The sequence below is a fragment of the Apium graveolens genome, chromosome 2 (assembly GCF_009905375.1).
Source record: "Apium graveolens cultivar Ventura chromosome 2, ASM990537v1, whole genome shotgun sequence".
Classification (NCBI taxonomy): Eukaryota; Viridiplantae; Streptophyta; class Magnoliopsida; order Apiales; family Apiaceae; genus Apium; species Apium graveolens.
This window is the reverse complement of record NC_133648.1, coordinates 187,521,219-187,532,698: the sequence shown is the minus strand read 5'-3', so window position 1 is coordinate 187,532,698 and position 11,480 is coordinate 187,521,219. Positions and strand designations below refer to the sequence as shown.

The following is an 11,480-nucleotide window of genomic DNA, read 5'->3' as shown; positions in this document are numbered from 1 at the left end:
TTACTTTTACATTGTATTTACCAGAATATCTTTGTACTTTTAATATTAAAATGATAATTGACTAACAGAGTTAATTATAGACTAACGGAAGGGACGCGGAGTCCCCAAAACGCTCAATAAATATGCATTTAGCCATCAAAATGGCACAATTATTGATTTAGCCATCTCCGTGCAAAATAATTATAATACAAGCCAACAAACTGCAAAAAAGTGTTCAAACAATACGCAAGATATAATGTGCTGAAATGACATTTCGCGTAATTCAACCAGGTCCCAAGTCCATTAGCCCCCCTGGACCGGACCAAACACCTCTTGATCCGAGTTTGGAGTTGTAGATGCACATGATAAATAAATAAGAAATATATAACACACCCGTCCTATCTGTTTTGAGGTTTACAAATTAATTAATAACACATTAGAAATAATAATAATAAATAAAATATATAAATCGATGGCGAAAGTGAAGAAGGCTGACGAAAGTGGCAGGTTTGATGAAGAAGAATCTGAAGCAGCGGAGCTTGTTCTTTATCAAGTTTCTGAATGTTACGTTTATTTGGTATTTCTATTCATTTATATGATGATTTCCAACCCAGTTTGTTAGTGTAATATTTCTATTGAGCAATTTCAGTTTTTCATCTCTAATTTACCAATTTTGTTATCGTATTGATGTTTACAATTTTTTGAACTTTAACTTCTATTTATCAAATTCACCTCAGATCTACTGATTAATCTATGCTTTCCAACTTTAGGGAAATATGTATCCCCCCCTCTCTCTTAGTGTTTGGGAATTTTAACACTGTGCCTTATATTACTGAAGATGTAGTTTAAGAGTCCTGGTATCAGAGGTTTCATTTGTATCTTGAGATTTTCGTATCAGTAATCTTTCATGGGTTTTTTCAGAACAATATATTGTTTTTCTGTGGTAGACTTGCAAGTCTCTCTTTACTGCTAACTTTATATTCGTATTTCTCAATACTCAATATGTCTCTGCAGATACCACCAAGAAAAACTGCAGCTTCATATAGGTAATTCCAGTCTTTTGACTACTATACCTGCATCCTTTGACTACTGTGCCTGCATCTTTCGACTACTATACCTCATTCTGGTTGCTATATTCTTAGTTTCAGAGTCTTTGCATTAGGAAACAAGGTTTTTCTATTTTTATTTTCTTTCACATCAATAGCAAAAGCATTCGACAATGCCGAGTAAGTCTATTTTGTATATATGCATGTAAATGAGATGATGGCTAACCAATATTTGCTAAATATAGTAAGGACTCAATGAATTTAGGATGTGTTTGGTTCATAGTTGATGAACCGCATTAACTGGAATTGGAACCTTAATCCCATGTGATAGTGTTTGGATTACAAATTTAGTTTTTTGGAACAGGGACCCTATTTCTTCTAAATGGGTAAAACAACCTATAAACCCCTTTGGATTCCATTTCATTCCCATTCCCGATTCTTATTCATTTATACATCCAAATGCCCCTTAGTTTGTTGGATTTTAATATTTTATTTAATAAATAAATCGAGGACCCGAGAATTGTTGGTACTAATATTATTATGTTTCCACTTTCCATAATTTTAAGTTCTCAAAATGATATCTATGATTCTATCTTATTGCTCAAGTTTGCCTTCTGAGTTATGTTCTCACAGATGTAATTTCTGACCTAATAGATGTAAATAATTGTTTGCACGTCCTGAATTTTCTTTGGTAATAACCTATCAATGTACGGTTTCCGGTGTCAATGGTAGATTCATTCAAGTGTTCTCGTATAAATTTAAGATAATTCAGGGTGGTGATGGTTAATTCAAGGTAAGACATACAATTTTGTAAATAAAAAAGAATACCCTCCAATTGAATTTGTCAATGGAATTATGTTAAAATTGTGAATCGTCCATTATTGTTTTAATTGTGTTATTCCTGAGTGGAATTGATGTAGTTCTTGGGGTAAAATAGCCAAGCGCTTTAAGCTTGATCTTATAGGTAAAATAGCAACAGCACCGGTGCCCACACTGGAAACCTGTTTGTTAATTATGGTTTGTTTGTTGATTCAAATTGTTGCTCGTTTCTGATTTCTGCTCAAGACTGGTTTCTGAAGATGGAGATGTTTTGAGTGGATGTGATGTTGTCCATGTGGATCGCCATGTATGATACTTATACATTCGAGTTGCATTTTCTTTCATATGTCGGAGCCAGAAAATTATGGCACTTACCCAGATTATGTGGATTTTACATGTCCACATCCACTTCCAGAGTTTTCACTAGTTTGGACTAGTCCTGCATTGAACATGTCAACTTGCTTGTCTCATCTTAGAGACGTAGACGACAGTCTCGCTATGAGAAGCGAGTTTAAAATTGACATTGATACACCTTTATAATACCAGTTTGTAATAGTTGATTATTTCACTTAATGGGTTGTTTGTCGGTGAATGACTAAATGCTGAGATGGTAGCTTGATATGAATTGGAACCAATTGATCTTCGGCCACATTTGCGCCTCTTTTGTCTTATGAAACCCTAATGTTGAAATGTGCCAATCCCACCTTATTCGTTCATCAATTTGTTTTTCTGGAAAAGAGTGTTCACGTTTGTATGACCATCCTATGTCATGAACGTCCCTACTTCTGCAGGAATTTGGTTACTTTTGATTTGTGGTGATCGACTGATCGTACTTGGCCTATTCTCCTTGGGAAATGGGAAATATAGTGTAATTCGATTAGTTTTTTTTTTGAATCAAATTCTATTAAGCTTCTTAGTTCCTCCAGTGTTCTTTAATTTTTAACATCTCTTTGTTATTTTTTATAAGTTTATGCTTTAAATCTGTCATGTCCTCAAAGTCATATATGACTGGGATCTCATCACAGGCATGTGAATCTAGTTCTTTGATGAACTTTTACTTGAAATTGCAATGGGTGATGTGTTAGGATAATTAAAATACTTGTAAATAAATAAAGATAATAGGAGTCAAAGATATAACCTTACATAGTTTAGCTAAGAGTTGTAGTGTTATATTCATTATATTTCTTTCCGATAAAACTATCCACTTAATCTCCACCACAATATGAACCAAAACTCTTTTTCCTTCGATACTTCTTCCTCACAATTCTTTATAATCCCTCCCTCACAATTCAGCAAACTTAGAATCAGCAATTATATATAAAACTAAAAAGAGTAAAATTCGGTTTTAAGTCGACTTAGTTCACAAACTTTTATAAGCATTCAGATCATAGCTATACTACTGGAGAAACAGATCATTTTTTAACCAACCCATTTAATCAGAACCCCGTGAATCAAACCATTTCTATGTTAGCAAATGAATTAGAAGAATGGCAATAACAAACTACAAAATAAGACGTAGTCCAGTACACTGGAAAATGTGCAGGAGTACATATGTTTCTTATTGCAACAAGTAATAAGGGCTTGCTATATTTATAAATGTCTCTCCCTCACATATTAAACCTTTTGCAGAGCGCTCGGATAAAAGCACTCTTAAATTACTGAAAGGATTTAGGTGTCAGTACATAAGTTTTCGTGAATTTAGATTGTGCCTAAATTTTTTGAATACGTGTTACATATTTGAACTTAATAAATTGATCAAAAAGTAATGCTACACAAGTACAGGAAACAAAGTGTAATGGAGTAAAACAATACTTGAAATGAATGTGTGGATTAACTGCATATAATGTACTATAAAGGTGATTAAGTTTAAATGGTACCCAAACTTGTTCGGGTCTAGAAGGCTTAGAGGTTTTCACAGGAATAACATTAGGTTCAACCTTAGCATATATACTTATGTTTGTCATCGACTGACTCCCTGTCTTTAACAACAGCCTTGACAGGTTTCTATTAGGTTTTGAGATAGGAGCTTCCTTCCTAACTGTAGGACGACTCTTTGACCTAATATGCTTCTTATACATGCTCTTATCAGATTCACTACAAGTACTCGATGATGCATTCATTAAATTAAAATAAACAATCACGATATTAAAAATACATAACTTACATTCAGATTTACCACATGGTATATGAGAACTATGCATGATAAGCATGTTTTGCACCGCTTAAGAATTAATATCCCTAGGACCTACCCCAACCCTTAGGATTTCTCAAGAAGATTGAATAATGTTTAGGTTGCAACTCATAACAAGAGAACAATTTTCTCATTAATCCATCAAATGATTATGTCTCCTGATGTAGGACTAGAACTCTAAAGATCCAGCAACATGTATAAAAAATCCTAACAATAATGAAACTAGAAACTAAAATAAACAAATCTTTTTATTATTTAGATTACTCCATGTTTCTAGTAATTAAAGTTAATGATAATTTATAGTTTATCTATGCTTCAATAATAATTAAAAGTATAATCCCTGCCCAAGTCACTCTCCTTTCCTTTAAGAAAAGCTCTTCCATGAGTTCCAAAAGATTTCAGGATCGATAGCAAAAGTGATAAATTGTCACAGGATAAACTAAAAGACATCAAATTTGTACCTCATGAGAAGAATGGGATGATTTAATGTGGTAGGAGTTTCTAACATGCTTGGCCTAGAAAATCAATAAGCTCCAAACTCTTGAAATCTGTCTCCTTGTTCACAACATTAATTCTTAATGCCTTCTTTTTCTAGATTTGGTACATATACGTTTTGGAATTTCAACAATCTAATTTTCTTCAACTGGAGCAGGTTCACCATGTTATTTGTCTTCCTCATGGTGTCTAATAAGTTCTCTGGAACTTTCTCCTCCCTATTTGTTTACCAATAAAGAGCATATAATTACCAAGTACAGTATTAATGCTAGCTGCGGTTACTATCATGTACTTAAGATAAATGATTATTTTGGCCATAAAAGTTCAATTTTGACGCATAATACCTCGATGAGCAAGAGTCACATCAAAAAACTTATAATCCTACCAAATTAATTTTTTTTCTCTGTAGGGGTTTTAAAATCATGTTTATTTTAATTTTTCTGAATAAGAGTTTTGCAAAAGCTTAAGATTTGAGACTGTTTTTCAGTTTCGTATTTTAGTTATCTTTTAATTTTTGTAATAACCAAAGTTGAAGATGTAAAGAGAAAGTCTTGTTTGATGATGGTGTCATGTCCTAAAATGAACAACATTAATTAGAATTGGTGCAGTAGAAAGAGTTATTGTCACTGATTATAATTTTAGAAAAGTCAGATTATTTGCTCAATGTATATAATAATTGCTAGTGTGGCAGTTGGATTTTTACTTTGTAGATGCAAGTCACATGTTTTCTTGAATCTCTATTAAAGAACATTGTATATTATACTATACTGCAAACAGTTCGCAGCAGGCATTACTGTGCTCTCACTAGCATTCTCAGTATGGAATTTTTGTTCCTTCATGTTTAGGCAAGTGTTCTGATAATATGTTGCTCTTCTATAGGGCTGATGAATGGGATATCAATAAATGGGCATGGGATGGTGTTTTGAAGGTTGTTAGCAAAGGAGAAGAATGTATTATCAGACTAGAGGATAAGACAACAGGTACAATATTTTTCATTTTGTTGTATATGTCAATGTTATTGTTTCATGAAACAAAAGCACACCAGATAATTTTATGCTCATGCATATTTAGGTGAGTTATATGCTCGAGCATTTTTAAGAGATGGGGAGCCGCACCCAGTTGAGGCAGTAATTGATAGCAGCAGGTTAGTATATATCACTGTCCCAGTTAATTTAGGGACAGTATGAAATACTCATTATTATGTTTAGAGTTCCACTGCTTGAACCCATATATACTCTTTTTTTTTCACCGATAGCTTGACTGATTCCTTGTTTTTAAAATTATTCTTTGCAGATACTTTGTTCTGCGCATAGAAGAGACTATTGGTAATCTACTTTACCCTACTGTCGTACACATGTATAATCCGTACTACTTTAGCTTTACTTCTTGTTATCTTTCTTTATCCTGTAGTATATTATAGCAAATTTGACTTTTCTTATGCTATCCTCTCTTGCCGGCATTGATGGAAAATGAGCAAAAAGGAAATTATTGATAAAAATAAGACAAAGTTATACGGTTAAAGAGAGTGCTAGAAGTATGAGAAAGTAGAGCTATTTAAGGGAGTCCTTTCCCTTCTGTCTCCAGCTTAAAAAGTCTTTATTTATCTATCTATTATGAAGGAAAATTATTACTCTTTCTGCTGATTTTAGAGCACCAAATTCCAATTTTTCCTCTTTTTAGTCCCATTAGCTAAACCTTTGATTTTAAATCCGTTAACATCGTATGAATAGTATATATGACATAATGGAAAATGACTTTGTGGTCCTATCCAAATGTCTTTACCAAATTGGAATAATTATTTGTATCGTAGAACATAATATGCAATAGATTAAAGACAATTGACTATAGAAAACACATATACATTAGCTCCAAATATCACAATCCTTTATTCACTAAATGCCACAACATTTCTTGAAAGGGTTTTGAAAAACCCCACATGAAGCTTCATATGACTTCTAAAATTTTGATGTAGAACAAGGTCGGGGAAATGGTTAAAAACAAGGGATAAAACCTATCTTCCGGAAAATCAGGAAAAAAATTAATCCCTAAATTTGTTTTAAATATTCATCGAATTATATAATTCAACTCTAATTAATAATTAGAGATTTTTAAACCTAATAATTTTCTAGTCCTTTATATTTCGTGAAATACTTGAGCAACTAAATGTTACAACTAATTTGTCTTTATTTGTTAATATTAAATGATTGATAAATAGATTCTTAAATTTTGCGCGCCATATCATTTTCAAAAGTGAAAAAAAATCTCATCCATGAGTATTATAGACGTTGGTAATCAAAAGTCACGAGTAAAGAACATTTTTCCAGTTGGAATTGAATAGTTCACATGTACAGTGTGTTAGCATTATGTTTGGAAATAGCATTGCAAACATTTGGATATTTAACAGTTTTAAATTAGTATGACCAGCCATTCTTTTTATTTCTAAAAAACTCACCATGTTTCATTTGTGGTTTTGTTTTCTCCTTTACATTTTGTAATTTATTTGGATAGGATTTAGTAGATAGAAGTTAAATTGGATAGGCTCAGTTGTAACATTTGTTGAAACTCAACAGGCGCTTAAATTAACCCCAAATTTAGACTTACTCACAAATTAATGTTTTGGGAGTAATGAATATGTTAACGTTGTTTCATTTGCTGCAGTCCAACATTTATATCCCGATGTAACTCTGGTAGTTTCCTTGTTAATGATCTGTGTTACTCATGATCTAAATGTGCATTAAATCATCATATTCATACCATTGCCATTTTTTATATGATATCCTAATCCTATAATTAAAATTATACGGAACAGTGAAAGTAAATTCCATCTACTAATATAAATTGTTAACACAAGAATTTGATTCCGATTCCCTTTAACTCCGAGAACCCTTGTTAACAGGGTTGAAATACCATGACTAAACACTGTCATAAACTGTTTATGGTCCACCAAGTACTAAATGCCAACTCATATTCTTATTGAAATTATGAACAAGTATTATTTTCATTTTTTTCTTTGGTTTACTGAGTACATGGTACATCTTACTGCATAAAATCTTTAAAAAAATACAATGAAATTGATTAAAGACAGTACATATGCCTTGACACAGGCAGTCTTCTGTAGCTACTGTCTGTGTTCTTTTTTTATTATCTATGGAGTATCAAGGTCTCGTTGGTGTGAGAAATCCATTTCAGTTTGGTATTTAATGTCTTCAATTTCGTGTATCCTAAAGGTGGTCGCCTTCGGCATGCTTTTCTCGGCATTGGATTTCGAGAAAGACCTCAGGCATATGACTTCCAAGCTGCACTTCATGATCATATGAAGTAATCACTTCTATTCATCCAGCAAATCCTTCCATCTTATATATCTACACTATCTGTTTCTACGGAACTAATCATTCCGTAATTGGCTGAAGGTACCTTGACAAAAAGAAAACTGCCGAGGAGATGGAGGAACAATACCAAAATAGTACAGTTGATTACAGTTTAAAAGATGGGGAGACCATTGTACTAAAATTAAAAAATGTTAGTACACTTTATTATATTTAAATATTTACTTGAGAGGCATGAAGTTCCTTAGTCAGTCATCTTAATATGCTTTCATTGGTCTTGTTGACAGAAAGGTGGTGGTAACGTAGGATCCAAGTTTTTCGAGCAGGGCTTGAATAAAATCTCCCTTAAAGAGAAGGGAAATGGGAAAGAGCCTGTTATCTGTCTCAAACCACCCCCACCTCCACTAGCACCACTTTCACCTTCTGCATCTGCTTCTAATTCTCCCGTGCTTTCACCGTCAAGTCTAAATCTTGAGGAACATTCTGAAGACAAGTCATCAGTCTCGCTGGAGTCACAACCAAAAGAATTACCTACTAAAGACAACGTAGGCTCACAAGACATACCAGATGATGATTTTGGTGATTTTCAAGTGGCAAATTGAAAACCTGGTGTGTTTTATGTTTAGAATTGAAGTTGTTTTGTTGTGGTCGGATGGATGGAATGATGTATATGAAATTTTCTGTCTTTTTATACTGAACCTCGCAGCTGTCTAGTTGTATATTTGTTTGACTTGAATAACATATGTATGTTGTTGAGTGTAGCCCATGCACATGGTGTTGAAGTGGTTCCTTCTATGTTGGCTAGGAACAATAGTGGATCTAAATTTGTTGGTAATAATTGCGTGCACTCTGGATGTTCACCTGATATTACCAGACTTTCAATGCTCAGAGAACTAAATAGCGTTGAGAGCTGCAATATTTGGGTTGCGTAAGTTATACGGTGATGATGATAATATATTTCAGCGCTGAAGTGATTAGCTGCACGTTCATTTGACACAACACGATACTTGTTTGGTTGATGTAGAGATATTTAGGAAATTCTTGGGAAAGTGACAATTTATAAATGATTTAGGGGGTGACGATAGTTAATGAAAATATCAAATGTCAGGAAAAGTGGGGATTTTCGCATAACATAGGAAATGGCTTGTACACTTCTGGAAGTACAAATATCTCTGTCAACCATATATGATACCCTACTCTTGGCTGTTTCATTTGAGAAATATAAAATATTTACCGCCTCCTATGGAAGTCGACTATACGTGACATTTGCTTTTGTAATGTCCCAAATTCTACGAGTAATATTTTCAGCTAATATATAGTTTGCCAAAAAATTTACTACGCGTCAAATATTTGTTGATCCTGTCGATATTACTTGACCCATTTAATATTACTTGACCTTTTCAATATTACTTGCCTCGTTAATAATTACTTGACATGTCGATATTATTTGGCCCTTTCAATATTGTTAGATTCGTTGTCCAATATTGCTTGACTTGTCCGATTGACAAATCCGACTATCATTATATGACTTGTTCGTTGTTGTTGGACCATTCCAATATTGCCAGAAAAAATCAGATATATAGAACCCTCCCATACCTCTCTAATGTTGCAAGATTCCAGTGATCTTGCTAGACCCTTATGTCCGGATTACTCTAATATTATTGGATCCCACTAATAATGTTGTACCTCCTTTGACCGTCAGCAATCTATAAGTAATCAAGATTTATAATGATATTTGTTGAAGACCTCTTTTCTCTAAGAAAATTACTTATACATTGCTGAATCCAATTTTATATTGATGAATTCAACTTGTCTCGCTCCCCTCTTGAGAGTTGAAGCTCAACTCTTAGAAGACCGAGAAGATAAGGATTATAAAGATATAACCTCGTTCTGTCGATAACTAGTAGAGACATTGGGAATGTGAACGTGCACAATCTCATATAAACAATTGGTTACCTTTTCGAGAATGATAGTGAGCGTATCGAAAATGAAAATTAAAACGCCAATTACTTCATTGTCACATCTGTGAAAAATCAACTATGTTCTAGACATTCTCATGAGTGGACTTCACCGGGCTTTAGGGCCGAATTTAACCCAAATAGGTTTCTTACTCTCTAAGAACTACACCGGGTTTGATTTTTCAGGGATACGCAAATACGTTGTATACGAGATTTAGTGATCTCTAAAATCTTAAAACTACCTTTTCACTATCAATCTCAACCACCCCACCACCAACAAACTCACAGTACAAGACAAAAAGTAGTTGATGATACTATCAATAAATCAAATCGAGCCCAAAACTACCACTAAAATATTTTGAAAGCGAGGAAACCAAGAATTGTAGAGGCGATTCTAATTTTCTCTACTTAATAAAATCAATGCCCTTAGATTCTATAATTAAATAGAAACTTGAAAAAATATATTTATCTATCTCCGATATAGGACCAGACTTTCATAGTAAAATTTAAGGAATAAATTTGTGCTACTCTCGATGGGTACAGAAGATATTTTACATATTATATAGCCGTGTCATATTTCTGAACATCATTTTTCATTAACCTTTTACTCATTAGCGTCCATATTTCATCAATGTCCATATTTTTATTTAGCATTCATAATTGTCAGAAATGGGAAAAGAGCAGAAAATCAGAGATAGGAGGATAGTCAGAAGTAAAAAGAGGGAGGGGTATCTGTTATACCATAAAATCGTCATTGGTATTTTATCGGATATTTAAGAAAATGAGTCAGATCATCACCGAGGAAGAAGATGGATGAGCTCCGGAGAACGTGTGTCCGGAGCCTGTGGCGCGCCCTATAGGGCTCACCTTACATGGGAGTCGCTTACGACGGCTATTGAGGACGAAGGGTTATAACAATGATATGTGAAGTTTTATATGAAGGTTTACGACCATCATAATCGGAAATTACAACCACCATAATGTAGGAAGTGCGCGACGACCGCTACGACGGCGAAGCCACGACGGTCTCTATAGTAGAAAATGACGACGAAGAACAAGTATTGATAATAAGTCTATAAAGAATTATTTTAAGCCAAGAGAGAAAGAGTGAAACAAATAAGAAACGAAGAATGATTCGGGCTCCTGGAAAATATCCCGGTTCCCCCAAGGGCGCACCCCGTGCTGTATGGATGCATGGGATGGCTGCTCCGCCATGCAAGTAAGATGACAAGGAATAATTAGCAAAGAGGTTGCCCCCACAACTAAATTGGGAAATAAATGAAGCATAAGAATCATACAAGAGAAGAAGATGAGCCCCGAAGCAGCTCTCCATGCCTAGGGTGCCCTAGGCATGGAAGAGGACTTCAAAGGACTCCAATCTTTCCCAGGACACGCCCGAAGAAGCAAAAGGGGCTTCCGGGAGCTCGACATTCCAGAAAATATATTGAATATGTTGTTCAATAGTCTTGCGAGTTGTTCTCATAGGGGAACGGTCGTAAATACTTAGTGTATGCTTTGGGAGCCCTGTCTCTGCATTCGTCGAGTTGTCCTTGACGGGGAGACTTTGGGGTTATCTCGCAACTAAACTGGGAAGTGAATATAACATGAAAAGTATGCAAGCAAGGAAAAGGAACCCCCGGAGGAGCCCAATCATGCTTATAGTGCA

At 34.3% G+C, this 11,480-nt stretch overlaps 1 protein-coding gene across 1 annotated transcript; it reads left to right on the top strand.

Annotated features, from left to right (window-relative positions):
- The first annotated feature begins 335 nt into the window (after positions 1-335).
- Positions 336-8,694, top strand: LOC141708015 (uncharacterized protein At1g03900). Its single transcript, XM_074511484.1, has 8 exons — positions 336-556; positions 994-1,025; positions 5,410-5,510; positions 5,602-5,674; positions 5,824-5,855; positions 7,758-7,848; positions 7,941-8,049; positions 8,144-8,694. The coding sequence occupies exons 1-8, from the start codon at positions 452-454 to the stop codon at positions 8,456-8,458; spliced, it is 858 nt and encodes a 285-aa protein (XP_074367585.1). The 5' UTR covers positions 336-451; the 3' UTR covers positions 8,459-8,694.
- Positions 8,695-11,480: the final 2,786 nt, after the last annotated feature.